The 22,776-nt window shown below is 44.2% G+C and overlaps 1 protein-coding gene across 4 annotated transcripts in view; it reads left to right on the top strand.

The window, feature by feature from the left end:
• The first annotated feature begins 296 nt into the window (after window positions 1-296).
• SIM1 (SIM bHLH transcription factor 1) overlaps window positions 297-22,776 on the top strand; it is a 61,186-nt gene continuing 38,706 nt past the window's right edge. The window contains exons 1-9 of one of the 4 annotated variants that reach the window (XM_048844929.2): window positions 297-603; window positions 1,362-2,003; window positions 13,719-13,801; window positions 14,968-15,057; window positions 15,337-15,445; window positions 15,579-15,664; window positions 16,899-17,098; window positions 17,208-17,314; window positions 18,433-18,580. In XM_048844929.2, coding sequence (XP_048700886.1) covers window positions 1,829-2,003; window positions 13,719-13,801; window positions 14,968-15,057; window positions 15,337-15,445; window positions 15,579-15,664; window positions 16,899-17,098; window positions 17,208-17,314; window positions 18,433-18,580 — 998 coding nt within the window. In that variant the 5' untranslated portion in view covers window positions 297-603; window positions 1,362-1,828. Of the gene's footprint in view, window positions 604-1,361; window positions 2,004-11,669; window positions 12,840-12,895; window positions 12,964-13,718; window positions 13,802-13,948; window positions 14,040-14,967; window positions 15,058-15,336; window positions 15,446-15,578; window positions 15,665-16,898; window positions 17,099-17,207; window positions 17,315-18,432; window positions 18,581-22,776 lie in introns of those variants that run through there. The other 3 variants (XM_048844930.2, XM_075126598.1, XM_048844931.2) reach the window with 3 other exon arrangements.

Below are 22,776 nucleotides of genomic sequence, written 5' to 3'. Positions count from 1 at the left end.
CTCGCCCCGGGCTGGACCGCACAGGCTGGGAGCCGCAGCGAAACATCCTGTCCCGAGCACGCCGTCCCTGCCGCCGGCCGGTGTCTCAGCCTTTCCCACCACCCGCTCCTTAGGGGCGCCAGGAGCCGGGAGGTCAGAGGGCGGACGCTGCAGACCCAGCCCGGCACAAGGGGAAAGGGGGGTGTGTCCGGAACGCGGCGGCGTCACCCTGCCTCTCAGCCAGTGGGAGACCGACCTGTGGGAGACTGGGACCAATAGGAGGCGAGGTGGGCCGATGAGTGGCACTCGGGGTGGGCTCGGCCGAGGCAAGGAGAGAAATGAAGTTGTGCTAAAAGGCTTTTAGCCATAAAGAAGTTATTAGGCATTTCCCAGCCTCAAATTAGGGCTTCTTCATTAATATCAGCTTCAGAGCCATGACTGGAAAGGGAGAGTCTGAAACCACATAAAGGGGACGGGAAGGAAGCAGTATCTGTCTACCCATCGGCGTGAGAAGCCGTGAGAGAAGCCAACTTTCCCTCTGCTGCTATTAATGATTTCAATTAAAGAGTTGGGCTCCTCACCGTGAGAGAGCTTTCCGCAGACTGCCGGGTGCAGGGACTGAAGGTAGGTAAAAGAAGATCAGCCTCACAGACCAGTGGCAATGTTACCTGTGCAAGGGAGAAATCATTCGGGTCTGTCTAATTTTGCTTTGCTTCCCCCTTGTGTGATTGCTTTTTGGCTAGTTCTGACTGTGCTCCGGGTCTCGTTGGACACTGTGTCGCTCTTTGTTTAATATACTGTTGTTACCTCAATTCCTAGGCAGGACGGCGGGATAGCAGGCGTCCAGAAAATCTAAAAATGTAACTTTAATTCACGGGTTATAGGGTTGATTTAGAAATTAGACTCCGGCTCACACAAAGATGAATTGAGAGAACACATGGAAAAAGTACAAATGCGTTGGGATTTGAACTGTTTACTACACTCATTGAAACGTTCAATGTATTAAGGGCTTCTGTTCTGCAGTCCGGGCACTAACATTTAAAGAGGAAGAAGGAAACAATCTAGTTTAGTTTGCCATGAAAAGTGGGCAGAATTTCCCTATTCTTTAAATAAAAACCTGTAACTTCATTTTGGTCATAAAATGTTTGTCCGTGCAGCCGAAATGTGGGTGGAGAATAGACGAACATTTATTTTTTCTACTCATTCTCAGCCGCCACTCACCCGGAGATGCAAAAATACACTTTCCATTGTGGGCCCAGTTGAGAAAATGGTGCAACTCGTAAGAGGCTGGTTCTTGATGATTTATTTAAGGTGTAATAACATGGTTACGTGTGGCATTGTGTAACAGATCTCTCATCCCAGGAATGCTGTTGTCTTCACAGTGGCACGAGGGAAGTAACCGGTACCTGTTACCCACTGAAGGAGCCGCAGGCCAATCATTTCGGGCATCGGATTGACAGCAGGGAAAAAAAGAGAGGATTATGTCTCTTTTTCGAGAAGCTATGTTTGCAGCATTGAGTAGAAGAAAAGGACAGAATACCTTGATTTGCTTGCTGTGTGGTGCAGGCATTTAGTTCTCTCCGCAGTTACTGGGATTCTCTGAGCTGCATTGGACCTTTTTCTATCCATTTGCATTGTTAATGTTATTTTTAAGTGAATATTTTTTTAAAATTATCACTCCTGGTCTTGAATCTTTTTTGATAACATTTAAAGATTTAGAAGAATAACCCGCTGCATTCAAAAACAATGTTTGATGCTTCTGGAAGATGAATTGTAATTGAAAGCTTTCCCCCTCTTTGGATGAATCTGGGGAGCTTAAATTGTAAGAAAGAAGGGGGGAAAAAACACAATGAAAGAGAAGTCCAAAAATGCTGCCCGGACTAGACGGGAGAAAGAAAACAGTGAATTTTATGAACTGGCTAAATTACTGCCCTTGCCCTCCGCTATCACCTCTCAGCTGGATAAAGCCTCAATAATCAGACTCACCACCAGCTATTTAAAAATGAGGGTGGTTTTTCCTGAAGGTAGGTGACTTTACTGAAAATGAATATTTGCCTCCATTCTAATACCAGTCCAGATGATCGTTTACTCTTATGTTAATTTCATCTGGCAGTGTATAATTCCTGAAGGAAGGTGTCCTGTGTTGTCCCTTTTCTCTGCCGTAAATACTTTCACTTCACTTCAGTACATATGGGACATGTTTGGTTGGGACCAACAGTGCTTTTGTCAACACTTCAAGATACTGAGCTCAGCTGCGTATTCTACTAAAACAAACATGACTTTTTCTTTTCTACTATGTAAGATCTGCATCCCTTGCGAAGCACGTGTATAACAAAAAAGGGCAATCCACCCATATTTTATAGCTATATGAAGGGGAGTTAATATATGGGTAAATATTTACATAAGTCTATGCTAAATCCTAAAGCCTTAGTTCAAGAACTGAACCACAGTTTACAGGTACAACGCTATACAAATAAATAACAAATCCAAACAAACCTTGATTGCATTATGAATGTGGTGTCTCCTGGTCTGAAAGTCATTAGGACGGTTTGGTGAGGTTAAATGGTCTCCGAAATATTTAATAGAAGTTCTACCCTCAGTAGAATTGAAAATCCCTGTAACACTATCAAAATAGGGTCCAAGTTTGGGCCTGATCCTATTCCCATTGAAGTCAATGGCAAACTTTACGTTGATATCAATGGAAGAAGGATCTGTCTAGTAAAAACAGGGTTCGGAATTCTTATATACTTTTAAAAGTCTTGCCGTTAACCAAATCTAGGATTTAAAGTTAACGTTTAAAATGTCAAGATCCGCTGCCAAGCAAAACAAACACCAGGGAAAGTTAAGAGGGACTATTCATCGGTAAAGAGGGACTATACAAAGTTCCCTTGTATCTTGAATCTATTTCTTTTAATGTGAGAGAAAAATAAGTGCAAAAGCCTGTAAGAATATTTTATGTGGAGTCGCCTGAATGGAGTATCCTGTATGTGGAAGAGAAAACTATGAAACGGGAAATTCTTCCAATCGAATAAATAACATGAATCCCATATACAGCTTGAACAGCTCCCAGGATATTGTGTTTTACAAAGGAAGACTAGCTATTTGATCGAGTCTATGTTTCTATCAGATGATGGGAAAAGTAGGGCAATAGATTAGTCTTTGCATTTTTAAAAGTCTGATTGAAGTAGTGCGTTATTAAATTTATACTTTTAGTATAAATACGTGAGGGGTGATATCTAAATTTGGATACGGGAAGATTTTAAAAGTTTTTTCTTTCTGTCAGATTGTTTATAACTGCTTTTTTGAAGGGGGCGGGGAGGGGGGGAACAGCCTTGACAGTAACTTCTAATCTATTGCATCTTGAAGTAATTTCCTTAAACAATAAAATCCATCTCCTAATAACTTGAAAGCAAGCGAGGAGATGAATCAAAGCTGTAGCACCTGAAAGGTAACAAAATAAATGAAACTGCACATTCCTATTGTGGCTGTGATTTGCCGGCTTGCATATCATTAGACGAGGCTGCCTTCTGTTTAAAAAGTGATCGAGTTGTCCTTTATACTGTCAACGCGTACTTTATAAAAACAAAGCTATTGCAAACTCTGATGGCCGTGATGTTCCTAAAAGGATTATTAGCAATGATTTGTCAACTCCTGCAGTCTCAGTAGGCTACCTTTCTGCGTGATTTCGAGCAGGTCTCGTCAATTATTGGTGCCTCTGTAGCTGGTTGTTTGATCAGAAGAAGCATATGGTGTTTCTTGTAGGCTGTGAGTAATCATGGGAAGAGAAGAATAGCTGATCCCAGTCCCTCAGTGCCAAAGCCGAATGTTTGAATGCACTAGGGAATTGTGTGGCAAAGTGCACCAGAGCCAGAGCTGCTGCTGCTGTCCAACACATATGCCAATTTGTGCAGAGAGACCAGGGAGGAGGCTAAATGAGGCTTTTAAGGTAGCAACCCCCTCGGAGCCTAATTAAAGGCAAACTGCAAGTTAAAATTACAATAAGGAAGCAGGGACCGAAGGTCTTTCCAGCGCAGTTCTCGAAGAGTGTGGGAGAGAGAGAGACAGAAACGAGCACACGCCCGTTGCGAGGGCTTGACTGTTGTAGACAGAGCCACAAGGCATATGTTCCCCCCCCCCCGCCCCTCTCTGTTTGCCCCTCTGTCCGCGTGGGGCAGACACAAAGCCACCGAAACAGCAGCACAAACGCGCGCGTCGTAGTAGCGGTGCCTGTTTCTGCAGCCAGAGCCACGCAGGATATATTGCCCTGCCTGCCTCTTTTCTCCTGGCTCTGTGCGAGGGAGCGAGAAGGACAGGCACGCGGTCACACCCAGGCACTGTGGCACTGAACGCTGCAGGCTTCTGGCGAGATGAATACGGAATCGAGTCTGCTCCTACCTCCAACTCCACGCGTCTCTACGTGTGTTTATGCAGGTGTAGAAGCGGGGCCCTGACTCCGGGTACATCGTTTATGTCCCAATTTATTGATGACCTCGAAACTCACCGGCCTTTGGGCAGAGCGAAGCCACTGGTGAGTTCTGCCAGGCCATCAGTGAGGAGTGGTGGGTCCACCCTTCCCAGCCTGAAAGGGTCCGTCTAAATTCGGAGCGGAGCGGAGGGACTATTTTAGGACATTTTCTATGTTTAGGGGGAAATCTAGGGGTCGCCAGCAAAGACAAAAGAGTGTGAAATTAACGATGGGATGTGGGTAGAGGGAGGCAAATAAAGTATGTATCAGAAGCAAAGGAGTTCCTGAAGGAGGTGGAAAGGTACAGAGAGGGGGTATATTTAAAGGTGGGAACCTTCTCGTCATATTTTCCCCGGAAAGGGAAAGCATACAAACCTTTGGGAGCGAGACAGGTTACTGACTAAAGTCTACGGATAAGAGGCTCAGGAAGATTGCGAAATAACGTGTCATCTCAAGGCTTTCTACGTCACAAACCTATTATTTAAGTGTCTGGTTGGAATAACTTTCCCTGTATCTAACTAACAGCTCTTGTGCAACTACTAAAACAATTTCCCTCTTAAAACAATGAATTCAAATCTATCTGGGCCGTGATAATATGTGAACGGAGTAAAGTGGTTATATGAAGAAAGATATAGATACTGTTTGCATAGGCACAGAGCTGTGCATAGACCGACAAATAGTGTGTGAACGCCTTTCTGGGTATAATTCCTTTTAAACGGCTTTTATATAATCAGTATGCAGAGACATTTTGGATTCATTATTTTAAGAAGGAAATTGTGTTTTACGACTAAAATAAAGGGAGTGGGTGGATGGATAAGGATAGAGTGATCCTGGTGCAGTCTGAAAAAATATTTGAAAAATAGGAATAATTGTATATTGAATACAACTCAGCATCCCTAATGTAAGAAAGAAAGCGAACGTTCCATTTCAGTAAGCAAAGATTTTTAGATGAATTGTATAATTGTCCTCCTTGGTTCATGTTTAAAATCCAAGTGAATTCTTCAATACCAGTGGAAAAAAAGCTCGGTTAAAATACTTAACATTTCCCATTTTCCCCTTCACAAGTCTGCTGTAAATTAAACCTCTCAAGGGGGAACTCTGTTATAGTTGAAAACAGCGGCTTGGTCAACTTGCATCCTTTTGGTCCAGGGAGTTAAACCTCCATGGAGAAGACAAACAGGAGCTTTCAGTGGCCAGCTAACTTTTGGAAGGCCTGCACTTCTGGTAAATCACTAAGGGGCCGTACCGTGCCATCAATTTTTTAGCATAACTCCATGTTGAATTCAGTAGGGAGTTCTGCTTTTAAAAACAAACCGACGACAAGATATGGCCCTGAAATCGCGATTTACCATTAAAGAGTTGAAACGCCGAGTCTAATACAGCTTCAGAAAATTGTAAGGAGCAAACACCCGCCGTGTGGCAAATAACTCAAAAAAATTCCTTGATTTTTTTCCCCCGGGTATATGTAGCTACATATATATTGCGTAGAAAGAGAACTAGTAGCTTAGCATATTTTGATAAGCCCATGCTAATGTCTCGTTGCGAAAATAGTTTAGGAAAACGATCACGAAAATTGCTATACATTTGTAGGTAGCCTCTACGGAAAGGCGCTTAAATTCCCAGACTTAAGCAAAGGGCACTGTTTAAATCAAGCTTTGCAGAATAATAATGGCTAGCATTTCAATACTGAAATCCTTACTCTTGTTTTATTTTAGGGGCTAAAAGACTAACCGAAAAAAAATCCGTTTCCCACGTGGATAGGTGATTTAATGCTGTTTTTCTTGCTGCTAGGGGAAATGATTGAGCATTAGGTTTCAGTGTTTATTTTCTTACAGAAGTTTTTCTCATTTAAAAGCCTTTAAGCTGCAGTTTACTCTCCACGCTGCCTGTCTGTGTTTAATTCTAGTTTTGATGTGGACTTAAAATGTGAGGTGCAGAACTAAACTTCTTGCATAACAGTTGCAAAAGCAGATTTATGTGCCAGAAAGCGCATATCAGATCAATGGTGAAATCATATTTTCTTCAGCAACAGCCCCGCTCTTTTGCTAATAAAAATTGGTTTGAAATAAAACTTGGCGGATGCTTTTCAGTATTCATATGTGAAATAGTGACTTGGTACAATCGTGGTCAGGATAGTTACCTGTGGGGGGAGAGGAGGAAGCTTTGATTTGGATTATTTTATAATGCCGATCTTCATGAAATTCGAAAATGGTGGCTGCCGTTTTAGTTTGGCATTGCAGAGTCTGGATTACATTGCCTTGTGTGTGTTAGAAGCAAAATGCTGATATTTTGTTGTGTAGTGAAGCAGCGCCGGCAGCATTTCTCTGTCGTTCCCCTAGCAGTGATGCGTATGTAGGCAATATTTCTTTAGGGAATAAACATGGATATTAACTACATCTTTCAGAGTAGCAGCCGTGTTAGTCTGTGTCCGCAAAAAGAACAGGAGAACTTGTGGCACCTTAGAGACTAACACATTTATTTGAGCATAAGGTTTTGTGAGCTGCAGCTCACTTCATCCAATGCATCTGATGAAGTGCGTTTTAGCCCACGAAAGCTTATGCTCAAATAAATGAGTTTAGTCTCTAAGGTGCCACAAGTTCTCCTTTTTCTTTTAACTAAATCTTTGTTTCAAATGAATGCATTTGGTTTACCGGGCTAATAAATTTTTAGAAATCTTTGGTAATGGCATCCGCAGACAAGCTGAAATGAGCAGCAATTTTTTTTTTCAAAAAAAACAAACAAACTTTATTTCATTTCATCTGGACCCTCCAAGGAGGAATTAATGCTTCCTCGCAGTCTCAAAGGTCTGGGATTTTATTTACCGTTGATTAGTGCCTGTAGGATTAACTAAGAAATCATCCATGGAAGGGCTATGTGCTAGGAGGTAGCAAAACAGGCCACAGATAGTAAACCAATTAAACGGTTAATAGACTCGGGTTGATTCCCGCATGCAACACCCTGTGCCTTTTTTGTTTCGCAGTGACAAGGGCGGGTGGGGTTTGATCTTTGAGAGTGGAAGAAATGACCCTCTGGTTAGCTGGTCTTCCCCCAAAGAAACTGCAGTAAGAGAGAGAAGAAAGTAACCACCTGCGCGTGGGGCGATCAGGAAGGACGAAAGGTGCTGCTTTAGGAGCGGAGTACCGACGATGGGGTGAGTTGCCTGTGCACTCATACAGCTTTGTGAGGGGCTTCACCTGGCCGGCTGCACGGAGGCAACATATGGGGAAAGGCAGGTGCTGCTGCTGCTTACAGGGGTGGGCCACGCACTTTGCTCAGTCCCTGGGCTTTCGGGCCCCTAGCGCAGCCTTCTTCCTCCTCCCTGGTGCCTCTTCGCACACAGGCTTTCGCAGCCATTTGTAGGGTCCCACTGCAAAGACGCTGAGACTCCGTCTGCCAAGCAGCAGACAACTGGGAATACCCTCGAGCTAGAGCTTCACTTATAATGGCTGCCTGTGTCATTTCATTCCTCTGGGTACGTGAGTGCGTGTGCCCGTCAGGTTTGCAGAGGGAAACAAATCCGAAGCAAGAACATTAGCTGTCCAAAGAGAACAGCACAAATCGAATTCAGGTGTGCTGTGCTCTCCTCCCTATTAAAATGTTCATTTAATTACATCATATCGCTTTGTTGGGCCTGCTTTGCAGTCCTTCCCCAGGCAAAAATGACCTATTGAGGTCCCTTCCAGTCCTACACTTCTATGAAAAAAACAATCCTTTTGAGGTCGGGGCGAGTCCATTGATTTTATATATTTTACCGGAGTAAGGACCACAGGATAGATGGGTCCTATTCTGTAGCCTTTACTTAGGCAAAACTCCCTATTTAACTCCATGAGACGTTTGTTGGGTAGGCGGTGCAAGATCTGGTCCAGGGTTGGAGGGCTAGATGGATATATTTTATTCAGTAGACAGTACAGAGCACCAGAATCAAGACCTGACTGAGGCAAAAGCGCCTGCTGATTTCAAGAAAAGTTTTGCCTGACTAAAGATAGCAGAATCGGGGCCCAATGCTATAAAATAATCTGATGTTATTTCTATTCGAATTGTAATTTTGGTCGTATTTTAAATAGGTTTAACACATCGCTGCTCTATTTATCTGGCTGTAGGCCCCCAGACCTCACTAAACATATATTTAGTGCACTTTTTTTTTTCATGAGGACGGTTGTGCTGGCATTGCTTAATTTTGTATTCAACGTTATAGACTTCTAGAGGGCAGCCTGGAAATGCATTCCCCACCAAAGGCCAAACACTCTTACAAAGTTTAGTGTCAACGAGGATAAAGTGCATAGCAAAAAGGCGTCTAATTTTTCCGGTAGCGACCAGCGCCACTCCTCTGAAAACAAAACTCCTTTCAGGTGTCTGAGAATGGGAACCTTCAAAACTGAAGCATTCACAACCCCTAGTCACATCTTAACCATTGTATTTACTGCGCTTCTGAGAGTGATTTCCGAACTGGAGCGCGAAGTTTGTTGTTGTTTTGTTTTCTCTCCGCTGAATACGGATTGTCTGACCCAGAGTTTATTGGGGAAATGATTATTTCCAAAGCCAGCAAGTGAAAACAAAGCAGATAAGGACTTGCATCTCCAGCCAGCCCCTCGTCACTACTCCCAAACAAAGGAAGGGGAAGAGGGTAGTGGGTGCTTCAGAGCTGCAGATGCTCAGAGCTTCCCGGCCTAACAGATCTTCCAGTGCAAAAGAGATGGATGTGCCTTTTGGAATCTCATTCTTCCTTCCCCTCTCCCGGTTTAATTAGTTGATTTTATTTTTTCCTAGATCAAATTAGAAACAATTGGAAGGGATATCTTCTTCCATTCCTTTGCCACCGTTGCCTGGGGGCTTCGCCCTTGGATGGCAAATAAGCGCTCGGGTATGGCAGCCAAAATGCCATTGGGCAGAAACTATCTATCAGCCCAGTTTTGCCCCTGGTTGCTAGCAGTAAGGACTGAATCAATCGAATGGCGGGCGTGAATATAGTTAGATCAAAGCTGTTGTTTCTTAAAGCGTTGAGGAAGGAGGTGGTGTCCGTGTGAACTCCAGAGGTCTGGGGGATGGGAATGAAACCTCTTAAAGCCCAGAAAGGTCCCTTATGATTCATCTGATGTGGCTAATACACTGACACCAGGAAAGGCAGAGAAACGTTTTCTGTGGCCTTTAATGTGTGAAAGTTAAATGCATTTCCACAGAGAAGTTATTAAAATAAAGAATGAATCAGCGTCCTCAGTCCCAAATATGGTAGCGTCCTATGATATATGCCTGCAAAGAGCTGAAACTGGTTTAATAGCCGAAGCAACATTCCCGGCTGGCTAGAATGCCTTCTGCTCTCTCCTAAAGATGGACACTTCCTTGTAGCCTAAATTGTTTATATTCTTATAAGAAATAACCTCGAGTGGAGGAGGCTGTTATGTAGGGGCTATCATCTATATTTTGTCAAGAGTAGAAAATTCATTCCGAAGGAAAAGCTCGATCAATTTATTTTTGCTGCTTGCAATAACACAGCTGGATGATGCCTTGAGCCCACGCTAGACTGTGGCTCATCATTCATTCGCCAAGAACTGGCTTAAATGGTGCCTGTGGGATTAGGTCAATTTTAGTGGATCTACTTCGCCTCATTTGGTTACTAATTGGTTTCTTGTTTTATAAATCGAAATCTCATTTTCAGGAAATTACAAAGCCCATGCAGCCAGTCCATTGAGGTAATCCACGGGTCAGGGGGTATTTTAATACAATGCATCAGGTATAAAGCAACAGTAAAACTTCGCCTAGATTTTTCAAATGAAATGTGAGCCAGCTAGCGCCTTAGATCCATAATAGATACATCCCTTCTAAGGCTACTTATGCAAATATGATAAACCAGACTTTGACAAAGGTGGGGGGCTCGGGGAGGAAAGCAAATTTTATCTACTAAGGTTAATGTGGCATATCTTGGAAATCGTCCAAAATAGATTATGTTTTGCTTTGTTTTCGGCCACTTTAGCTGGGAAAATCCTTTGCCTAAAAACGCTTTAGTTATCCCTCCCCTCACAAAGCTGCTTGTTTCTATTCCAAACCTATTATTCTGTTCGCCTCTCCAGATTACAAGAGAATCTTTAGATCTTGTTTCCAGTGTAATCCTGAAGCAAAAGGGAAACTGATTTCCTTGTTTTGTTTTAAATAGACAATCAAAGGATTTGTAGAATTTTCTGCGGTAGGTCAAGTGCAAGAAATCACAGTTTACCCCCCTCGCTAAAAGGAAATTGGGTGTTAAAACGAATAGAGAGTCAGATTATTTTTTTAAAAAAAAGTTACATCAATGAAGATTTTTTTCTGCGCAACCCTTTTAGAAACAGAATTTTAAAGGGCATCAGGATAGCGATGGGGGGGGGGGGAGGCTGACGGGAAGGATTTGTCAGTGAATAAAAAAAGTCTCTAACTTGAAAGCACTGAAACATCTGGAAAATACAAAGAGCTGTCTCATGTGGTAGGGTTTCGAAAAGCCGATTCAGGTAGACGAGTGAAAACATTTAATTATAAAACATTAACTTAGACACAGCTGAACAGCGAAAGGTTTCCACCTGACACATAAAAAAAGGAGTGCAATGCTCCGTGGAAAAAAAAAAAGTGTCCTGAAAAAAAGTTAACCTGTAATGTAGATGGGCTATTCATTAACCCGCAAGGATAGGGATATTTTCCCTTTTAGGACCAGAATAATTAGATCCGTTAACTCGGCTTAATAAACAACTTAGAACTTTAGGCAAGGAGTTCAGCCGCTGTATTAAATACAGAAATTCGTCTTCCTGGTTCTCCGGGTAGGACATTTTATGCGGAGTGGTGCTTTTTGTCTCACTTTAATGGGCTTTATTGTTAAGCACAACCACACCAAACCTCCTGAACATGTACTGAATCAGAATTTCATAGAGGAATTTTCGGTCTTTCTCTGGAAACGATGCAGCCTTTGCAGGGGTTGATGTTAGTGCTTGCTAATTTCAAGAGGGAATGTGGTGCCTGTTAATTTGATCACACGCTTTCCGCAGTTTGTATGCTCTCAAACAGTATGTTCCCCGCCACCGTCTCATGAATGAAATCGTGTACTACGGCATTTGGGGAGTCACAAGGGTTAGAAGTTAAGTTGTGTCTGTGGCTCGCTTGCTGTCTAACGGGGAGAGGGGATGATTGCATTCGGGGGCAGCACAATTGTCAGTTATTACAGAAGCGCTCAAGGCTTCTCCCATAGCCCTTTACCCCGGGGCTGTGGAAAGTCACTGGGTACCTGCTGTTGAGCAGGAGGAACTAATCCCAGGGACTCTGCTGCCGGCCGGCATTTGGCGAGATGAAGGATCAAGGGATAGAGACAGAGATGTACGTATTGGGGGGCGGGGGGAAGGCAGTCTATTGAGGCCCCTGGCCTAGGGAGAATTGAGGAGAGGAGAGGAGAGGTAGTACGCCGTTTGCAGAGGAGGAGAGAATAGCGTAGAGGCAGAAAGGAGAAGAGAGATGCTGGCATGCTGAAGAGGGGAGGGATGTAAACAGAAGAGGAAGAAGCAGGAATTTAAGGAGAGAGACCCTTGTGGAGAACTGAGAAGGGGGTAGGAGAGAGATGGTGAGCGAGGAGGGGCTGGGGCTGCTAATAGCTCTGGCCCGTTGAAGCAGGGATGGAGAGGAGAAATGGAGGAAGGGATGGCTGGAGAGAGAGAGAGAGAGAGACCGAGAATGCACGGCCTTAGAGTGGGCGCTTCAGTGTTTGAATAGCGGCGGTGAAATCGTTAGCTTTATTTAGACGTGTAAACACCCAAGTGAGCCCGGTCAATACTGAGGGGGAGTTATCTGCTCCACATCGCCTCTGTTCCCATCCCTTGTTTGTTTGCATCTGAATAAACGAAAAACAAGCCACGAGGAGTTTGTGAAGGGCTAATTTTGCGGGAGGCTGTCCCTGCTTGGACCCCGTGTTCGCCTCGTGGCGATTTGCTCTGCGTTGCCATCAATCACTTTTTTGGGGGGGTCACGCTAAGCCTTGTTTAATGGTGTAAGCATAAAAGGCTTTAATCACCAAGTTGAAATTATTTCAGCAACAGCATTGTTAAACTGTTTATGGGTAATGCCTTTTAACTCCGGCACAGTCCGTTCCATCCGGCCCTTTGCATATAGGAAAACCAGCACAAATTGAAACATTAGCCACGTCCGGGGAGATTCCTTGTCGAATCCAGCTAGAGTATTTGGAAGCAGATCATTCACGGTAAAGAGAGGTCATTCCTTCAGTGGGAGAGAGAGGGCCTTGTATGTTGTGGGGAAGAGGGTTTGATTGGGAAGAGAGAGCTGGTACCTTGGTTAGTGAGTAACTCCGACCGCTTCGGAAGTACATTTATGCACTGCCTGGCGTGTCTTAGTGCTGTCGTGACACTGCAGCTGCGGAAAGACGTCGGGAAAGGTAGATTACTTTTCGTGGGCTTGGCATATGCTAAGGTGGAAATACTTTTTAATAAAATGCACTGCAGGGGTCCGATCTTGCATTCTCGGCGCACCCAAAAGCTCCTATTGAAGTCGATAGATAGGTGAGGAATGAAGGATCGGGGCCTTCTTCGGGATTTACACCGGATCGCTGATCAAATCAGAAAGTGATCTTGATGGCCAGGGTTACATTTTAAAGCCCTCTCAATATATAGCCTGGTTTACATATTCAGTTTGTTAATTTCTTGGGAGGTTGTGCGCAAACAATACAAAGCATTCGTTTCTGGGAGAGTCGGCAAACACACTAAATAAAATACTCACAGACCTGAGTTATCCTTTTGTCTAATCGAATAATACTGAATAACATCAATGTTGTATTTCATTGGCTTTATAACATTTAAATCATTCTGAAGTGTATTCACGTTCGGTTAATAGCATCATTCTGTTGAAATTAAATATTTCTGTTTTGGTCTCATTTTGATACCTCGCAGTGTTGTTCTGTCATTTTTCAGTGAGGTCAGAAGCAAAGATATTGCACTACCTTTTCTTCCAGGAAGCAACTTTCTAGAAGCCATTGTCCAGGTCGAATAACGTTTTATCTGGAGCGGTTCCTGGCTTAGTTGAATTCACTCAGTTCTTATTAATGAACTTTACTGGTAATTCCAGCATAGATATCCCCCCAAACAGGAAATAACATTTTAAAACAATCAACAAGGGAATTAGCTTATTCAGCTATTAGAAAACGCTTTAAAGTGTTTGAAACTAAAACAAAGAAAACCAAATCAACCAGCCCTGACAGGCCAATGAGAATTTGTATCTTGTCGTCTCACCTTAATTTTTGTGTGTCTTAAATAAACAGGACTTGGCGAAGCCTGGGGCCACACTAGTCGAACCAGCCCTTTGGATAATGTTGGACGGGAACTGGGATCCCATCTTTTGCAGGTACTGGCCTGGAAACGCGAGCCATTTGGTATTAATGATTAAAGAGATCGTACCATATTCTGAGCTTTTAATTATTCCCTTGTCTAATCTTTAACTGTTCACGTGCTTCACAAAAGGAGAGTCCAGAACTGTGGCGGAATTTATCTGTCACGATCCTTAGCTTCTCACACGGTACAGTAGGTTACGCAGCGCGGCTCAACTTGCTGGTGGCCATTCTACGTGTCCGAAGTAGAAAGTGGTAGGTTGATTTGGTCCCTAATCTCAACAGCCTTGTCAGTCAGCAGGTTGACAAGATTTGTGAATGTAGTTTTCTTGTTCTGAGCAATCTGGTGAGCGCAAAGACGCGTCTTTAAAGTGGTGCAAGGTGAAAAGAAAAGTGGGAGAAACCGTAGAGGGGATCCAGGGGGCTATTTTGAGGAGCACATATAAAAGTTTAGAAAGCCTTGATCCCATGGTAGTTAGAATAAACATTGATTAATTGAAGACACAGAAAACCTTAATTCAGCTAGGACACAATTGAAAACTCGCTGTGGCCTAAAGGATTAACAAAGGAATATTAGTGTTTATAATCTTAGCTATTCAGGCATGTGGTACTGTGGGGTCTTGTAGCATTTTATACCCGCCTCTAATGAACAGAGGCCTGTTCTTCTCACAGTGCATACAAATAACACTTATTAACATCTATCTATCTAATCTTAACAGACCTTTTAAATAGTTCTGTCCGTTTCAAACTTTATTTACATTGTGGAGAGTTTTAGATCGCCCCTTGCTCGCTGAAGTCTCTTAATCAAATATATGAGAGTTAAAATCTCTACTGAAATCGTAGGTGGGGGGTGCAAGTGTTCAGTATTTCTCCAGGGGGAACGGTCAGCAAAGCCGAGGCTGGGAGCCCTAGAGGCTGGGAGCTTCTATTCTTGCTGCTTTGGAGTCTTAGGTTGATTCATTGTCACATTTCGTTACAAAGCCATTTCAAACAGGTCCCCTGTTTTGAGGTGCGTTATGTTCATATCCTGCCCCTTTTAAGCGGATCTACTGAAAGGATGTTCCAGCTTCCTCCCATCCTCCAACTCTTTTAGCAATGAAAGCCAGGCTGGAATCCCCGATCTGCTAAATCAGTCCCAGGTACACGTAGTTCATAGATATCTGGTGTCTTCTTTCCCTTGTAGACCTTGGATGGTTTCATATTTGTTGTGGCTCCAGACGGCAAGATCATGTACATTTCAGAGACGGCCTCCGTTCATCTGGGTTTATCACAGGTAAGTGGACAGGTTACCCACTAGCGGCTTATGCGTGCGTGTGATAGGGCATAATGCCCCTGTCTATATCCCTGTATTTTCCATAGGAGATGTACAGCTGCCTCTAAGCTATTTGCCTCAACCGGAGGTGGTGTGAACCCAGACAAAGCCAGGACACTGTAATTGTCTGTGTGTTTATAGAGCTGTACCACGGCAGCAGATGGCCCCACATCCAGCGCCGGCTACACACGCACGCTATGTCGATGGCGAGAAAGTTGAAACCCTCCTCTTCCCTCACAGGTAGAGCTGACTGGAAATAGCATTTACGAATACATCCACCCTGCTGATCACGATGAGATGACCGCGGTGCTCACAGCTCACCAGCCCTACCACTCTCACTTCGTGCAGGGTAAAGTACATTCCCCCTCTCGGCTTGGCCTCCGCGCTTGTGCGGGTGTGGGCTCTGCAGGGGAAGCGAAGCCATCAGGTGCCACCAGGCCCCCCTGCCCTTTTCTCACCGGTGCCTCTGCCTTTTCCCTTAGAATACGAGATCGAGCGCTCCTTTTTCCTAAGGATGAAGTGCGTCTTGGCTAAAAGGAACGCGGGGCTGACCTGCGGGGGCTACAAGGTGCGTGGACATGGACAGGAGTCACCAGCGGCTCCTGCTCAGAAGGATGGGAAGTGCATGCTAGAGAATCCCTGACTATGTGGATGTGTCTGTGCTTGGCTAGGCTGCTGGGTCTTTGCGGTGTGAAAGCAGGGGACCAGCAGTCAGAATGAGACCTCAGCCCATTTGAGCGGTTTCAGCTGGCAGGACGTTTTTTGAAGTGTGGGTTTCCTGTTCAGGCCCAGAAGTTTCTCTTCGGGTTGCAAATAAATGAACACAGGCCACAAAGCCAAACTCAGCCCAATCCCCCCCAAGTTTTGCCAGAGTTTGTAGTAGAAACCAAGCAAAAACCACGGAAGTTCCCGTGTTGTTGTGGAAACGGTAAGCTGACCCATTGCAAACCTTGGGGCGAACTTGACTGGACTTTTAGAAAAGTTTGTAAAGACTCTTCAAATTCGGTGAAGTTCTCCTAGACTAAGGCCCTGTTACATAGCTCCTCCTAGTCTTAGTTTTATATACTCTGCTCAGGACTCCTGGGTTCTGTGTCTCACAGACATCTTACGTGACGTTTGCCTCCCAGCATCTCTCTTTGCGTCAGCCTTCTTGTCCGCAAAATGGGGAAGAATAATGATTGTGAGACTAAATTCATTAATGCACATACACCGCTTTGAGTTCCTGCAGAAAAAAGGCGTTATAATAAAGCATGATTATAACATCAAAATATAGGTAACAGTACATACATATCCATAACACATATGCTGTCTAATACACATCTATGTAATGAACGCCGTACACATATTTATATACCTATATACACGCCCCTAATCTGCACTCACATACATCTTGTGTGTATAAAATTACCAATATCAGTTGTGAACAACCTGACACTTCTCCGTCCTTCTGACTGTTGCAATGTTTAAAGGGATGATAAAAGCATAGCTAGGCCTTGATCCCAATCCCCATTTAAATCCCTGGAACACCCCCCTCGTCCCCCCGACGTGGATGGGCTTTGAACCAGGTGCTGAACGCTGAATTGTTCTGTAGAGAAAAGAACGTCTCTCTGTCCAGTTCCTCCACCAGGGCCAGGGTAACAGGCAAATTCCCGTGACCCAGCGCTACTCTCCAGCAGGCGGTAGTTATTCCGGCTGCCTTTAAGGTGCCCACCCGCTCCCGTGTGTCCTAGGTGTGTTTTCAAAGGCGAGCTATTGCCCTGGTGCACGCAGGGCGTGACGTGTCCCTGTCTTGTGCCTGGCAGGTCATTCATTGCAGCGGCTACCTGAAGATCCGCCAGTACAGCCTGGACATGTCCCCCTTCGATGGCTGCTACCAGAACGTCGGCTTGGTCGCTGTTGGCCACTCGCTGCCGCCCAGCGCGGTGACGGAAATCAAGCTGCACAGCAATATGTTCATGTTCCGGGCCAGCCTGGACATGAAGCTCATCTTCTTAGACTCCAGGTAGCCGGTCTGCTTTTGAAACTCCGCCTCCAGCCCCGCGCTTTCCTGTCAGGCTTCGCCCTCCGCCCGGGCACTTACTGGCGCCTGCCTCTGGCTCTCTCTCCCACAGGGTGGCCGAGCTGACGGGTTACGAGCCGCAGGACCTGATAGAGAAGACCCTTTACCACCACGTCCATGGCTGTGACACCTTCCACTTGCGCTGCGCTCACCATTTGCGTAAGGAGTCCCGCTCCCTAAAGCACCAGGGAGTAACCCTCCTCCCCCCGCCCCGGCAGCCCCTCTGAGGCCCGATGTTCGCCTCCTCCCTCCAGACCGGGACTTACTAGATTTACACCTAGGACGAAATCGGGGCTGACTGAGGGCTGGGAGGGGGCCGGGAGTGTAATACACAAGGAGTCCTTGCAGCGGGTCTCTAACTCACCGCTGCTTTCCCCCAGCAAGCCGTTATGAGGAAAGAACTAAAACGATCAAATCTTTTCTTTTGGCGGATACAGACTAACACGGCTGCTACTCTGAAACCGATCAAATCTCAGATATTTCAGTCGGGAATCTTTTTTCAGCTCCAAACCGGCGTGCCAGTAAAAGCCAGACTCCCTTTCTCCGGCCCCACACTGTCACACGACTCCTATGTACACATTTCTTTGGAACTGTGGTATTCCGATTCGTAGATCCGACTTTTATTTCAATATCACGCTGACATGAATACCCAGGGGGAAATGAACGAAAAAGATATTAGTTTCCTGTAAGATTTCTTCCAATTTACAGAAAATGTAACGGGCACAGGTAGAGGCAAAACCCATTTTAAATAATCTTTTAAGAATCTTGATGACAGAGAGATCAGAAAAAATATTCCTCCCCCCTGCCCCCCCCCGTAGTGGACCGTGCATTATTATTCATTATTGTGAAACAGTTAGTGGCATGTAGCTTCCTTTAGACTCCGTGAACGTTGTGTTTTTGTAACTGTGCTGACATGAATTGATTAGGCCGGAGACACATAAGTGATGGGATCCGTTATCCGGAAATTTCCGGATGTGAATTGATCTGCACTAAGCCTGCACCTTTGATGTCAGTGGGAGCTGCCTCATTAGTTTCAGTGGGCGCAGGATCTCTCTCTCTTCGGATCTGTATTTTTGCCTTTACTAAAGCACCCGTTTGCCCTGAGCCAGCCTCCTTGAGAAGGAGCTGTAGCCCTTTATCTGAGCTCTGGCTAACAAAAGCAACGGGGGCTTTTTCAGTGAGTGGGTAACCCTTCTCGGGGGGGGGGGGATTGCAAGGGGCAGCAGTACTCCACTGAGGTCCTTTCCCTCCCTTCCCTTCTTTTGTATCTTCCGCAGTGCTGGTGAAAGGGCAGGTGACCACCAAATACTACCGCTTCCTGGCCAAGCACGGCGGCTGGGTGTGGGTGCAGAGCTACGCCACCATCGTGCACAACAGCAGGTCCTCGCGGCCGCACTGCATAGTCAGCGTCAACTACGTCCTCACGTAAGTGAGCCCAGGGGCTGCTCTAAACTGTGCAGAGCTAGGCGCGACGGAGGGGAAAGGCCTTGTGGAAACGCATGGATAAAAAGGGGCCCTGCCCCACCACAGGGAAGCTCGTTGCTTGGAACAGACCTAGCTCCATAGTCTCTCCCTGCCTCTTGGTCTAGGTCTGCTAAATCCGCTCAGTGCTGCAACTGACCAGGGCGCGCACACCGGGCTGGCGAGGAAACCCAGGGAGCACTTTCATCTCGATGAAAGGTTCCTGTCTGATTTTTCTTCCCCCCCCCCTCTTTCGCTAGGGAAAAGATTTAGTGGTTTGTCACCCACATATTCGGCTCCCTCTCTCTCTCTTTTTACAGTTTAAATGTACCCAGCTTTAAATAAAATTTAACGCAGCATCAGAAAAAAAAAGAGGGGGGGGGGAGGTTGAATGTACGGAGTTATTTATACTTAACAAACAGGACATCTGTTTTTCTTTTCAAAAATCTGGGGTTTGAAGTTCTTAATATCATCCAGAGTCTCTATCAAAGCTCAGAGATTTCGTTTTTGTTCTGAGAGAGTGAGCCTTATATTGAACCACAAAGTGACCAGAAGGTTCTCAGTTTAACCTACCCCCATTACCCCTCCCCCAAGGCAAAAAGGTTCAGAGTTAATGCTGAAAATCTTGGCTGTACTTCTTAATTCATCCCATCGTACTTGGGTATTGCAGGAGTATCAGACTTGTATGGTACCTGCTGCATAAACTGCAATACCTAGGTCCAATGAATGAGTTCTAATTCCCTCCGGCAGGTTGGCTGGACTTATTTATTATGATGATATTAATACTATTTTCATTGAAATAGTGATTGCTGCTGGCAGAAGTGATATGTCATTCGAATCCGTGGCCTGTTGTGTTTGTTTTGGTAGTGAAGAAAACGGTCGTGGTTACTGAAAGTGCAGTGTACCTGCACGTGTACATACCTGTAGTCCAACGCGGATTTTTTCATTCTTCTATCAAATGTAACTATTGAAAATGGATATGCTAAATCTTCCCCCCCCCCCCCCCCAATGGATGAACATTCTGCCGAGATTTTCAGCCTTAAAACAGAATTATCTTACTTTTAGGGGGGCTTAATGTACACACAGTAACTGTATCGTTTTGGCAGTTAGTGTTTTAAGGCAAACATAAAAAGGAAGTTGTTTATTTGGAAACAGTGACTATGGTCTTGCAAATGGTACTTTTCTAAGGAGCGTGCACTTAACTGGATGGGGGAGGCTCCTTTATAAATAAGAGTGCCAATATTGCAGAGTTAAATCTCTGGTCATTAGCAATTGTACTCGACAATAAAAGTATGTATTCTGTGCTTGATTCGGTTTGGAGAGTTCCGTGTTCATGGAGGAATAATTACGAATTCGGTTTAGGTGAGCTTTCCTGTGTATTGGGAAAACCCTTGTTTTCCTTCGTAGATGGACTCCTACACTCACAGCTGGTAGTTAGGAAAATCCTCTTGATTCGCCTTAAAAACAACAACAAAGCAAAGTAGGGGTAAACACTCTTACCCAGCAGTGGCAAGACTGGAGAAGGAGGAGATTGACCCAGCACACGCATTACAGCCTTTCCATACATTTCCATCTCTACACTCCCAAAGCCGAAGTCCCATCAATGCCTGTATTTCGCAAATGTTAGACTTTTCAGCTAAACACAAGGTGAGAGGCCCAAATGTATGTCGCAGATTAAAACACTCGTAAAACCTGAAGGTTGAGCAGCGAAGAAATGTGTCTGCGCATTGTAACCATTTTTCAAAGAAAAAGAAAATAACATACTAAGGTGCTTTGTATGTCAGAGGCTTCACAAGTGCTAGTCTTGTTTTCCTGTGGGGGGCCAGTGGTTGGCAGTCATATTTTATCCAAAACCAGAGCCCCGCCCTACCTTAAATGACCTGCATGGAAATGAAACCTCCCACTGGGTAATTAATTTCTGCTTTTGGTCATTTTGAAAAGGCTGTTTTGTTTGCTTGGGAATAGCTGGATAGCCTTTTCCTATTGATTGTCACTTGTTCGCTCTGCCTAACAACTATTCCAGTGTGCAGGGTAAACAGGACAGCGATTGTGAAGGAAAGCATTTAATCACCAGAATAGTTACTTGCTTTACCGGGGAAGAGAGGAAAAAAGAGTCTTCAAAAATGGTGTAAATCACATTGGGACCGATCTTGCCGTCCTTTCTCAGGCAAAATTCCCAGTGATTTAATGGGCATAATTGCCTGCTGCGTAAGAACAGCAAGATTGGACCTACTGTTAAATCCATATGCAATTCCAGTATCTTTAGCCGTATACAAATACTTCGATCACTAACAATGTGCCTAAGGCGGTGGGTAATATACCATAGAGTAGTTCAGGCTCTGTTTTTCACAGTCAAAGGTTGCAGTTTGTTTGCTGTGGACATCCTACATCTGGTTGCAAAGAGCTGATTTACATTGCTTTAGCTAATTAAGTAGATTTGTATTGATTCTTCATGGTAGCAGCGAATCTGAGCATAGATGTATTCTGTATGCCCCTTCTTTCTAAGGTGATAGAGTGATAAGTGAGTTCTGTTCAAATACACACCTTTAAATACAGCGGCACAAAGGGAGAACACCCAACCGTGGTTTAAGCAGACCTCGAAGCAGAGGCTTAAAATATTCCCAAACTGTCAGACTGTTGGAGAACACTAGGGGGCCGATCTTGCTCCTTTTGAACTCAATGGAAAAACTTCAGTTGTCTTCAGTAGAAATAGATCGGGCCCCCTGAGTACGGGGTGTGTGTGTGTTATGAAAATAGCGATACCATTTCTTTAGCTTCAATTAATGTTTCGGTATTTTTTATGAGGCGGTGTCTTCCTTTTCACTCAATATACAATATATATTTTAAGTACATTTCTATTTTGATACGTTTTTAGCCAGGCTGCCATTTATTGGAAAATTATTTATTAAAAATCCCTCAGATGTTTCCCCTAAAACAATGGATTATGTAACAACTTTACGATGTATCGAGCTATTTAAGACTCTCCCCCTGCTCTTTAATTAATTGTCTCAAGTGCAGAAATAGAAAGAAAAACCAGCTTATGTCAAAGGCAGATGGTAAATGCTGTGATGTCTGTTACTGGCTACTACAACTGCCATGTGCTGTAGAAGGCTGAAATTCACAATGCAAAGATACTATGACTACATTAAAACCTTGTTTTGGTATGTCTAGGTCCCCGAGTTTCAGTCAAGTCTGACCACCTCTTCATTAGTGCTCTGTCGAACAAGAAATCATGTAATATTTTTCTGCAGTAAAGTTACCACAATAATAATAACCACAACAGATTCCCAAGACACGCGCATCGTTTATTGCCCTTTTTAGTCTACTGATAGCCAGCAGTTTGGAAGCTAAGTGATAAGAACAGACAATATTCTGTTTCATAGTACTTTGCAGGTAGATAAGTGGGTGGCTTTTTAGAAATGAGATACAGCCAGCCTCAGAAACAGTAGATAACACTGTGACTATCAGACAGAAGTGGATGAAAGCTATTGTAGAAGAAAGTTCACATTTAGAAGAGTCAGGGGGGTTTGCTGAACTCACCTTATGTAGCGTTCAGTTAATTGTCTCTATTAGCTATTCATAGTTACTCCTGCCTGTCAGGGTTTTATCACTCTAATGTGGAACACAGGACTGAAAATAGAGGGGGAAAGAGAACCAGACTTCTATTGACTTCAATGGACTTTGGATCTGATCCATATTATAGATCTTGTTTTCAGGAAATCAGAATAAAGGTTCTTCCGTTGCTCTCAAAGTATGGATTTTTTCATATTATTTATTCTAATATAAATTCTGTAGCTACTAAATTTCCTTAAGGATGACACTGGATTATTCCACTAAACCAAGAACAGCTGTGAGCTATGTGTGTTTGGTGTGGGTTCTTTTCATGCTTTTGTTATATAGCATTTGATATATGGAAAATCACTTGTACAGATGCAGTTCTTGGCAGAGACATACCGCACACAAGATACAGTTGAATAATGGTGTAAAATCAGTTAGGAGAGATCTGCTTAGAGGCGAAATAGGAACGTTTCTTGACTTGTTCTTTGCAAATAAATTGGTGTACATTTAACTCAAAAATATAATGAGAAATGCAAACCAATTGATTTTTTGGCTCGAAATAATAACGCACCATGGTTAGGACTACAGAGTGATATGTTAAT

This window comes from Caretta caretta, chromosome 3 (genome assembly GCF_965140235.1).
Source record: "Caretta caretta isolate rCarCar2 chromosome 3, rCarCar1.hap1, whole genome shotgun sequence".
Taxonomy (NCBI): Eukaryota; Metazoa; Chordata; order Testudines; family Cheloniidae; genus Caretta; species Caretta caretta.
The sequence above is the reverse complement of the archived record's forward strand: the minus strand, read 5'-3'. Positions and strand labels throughout refer to the sequence as shown.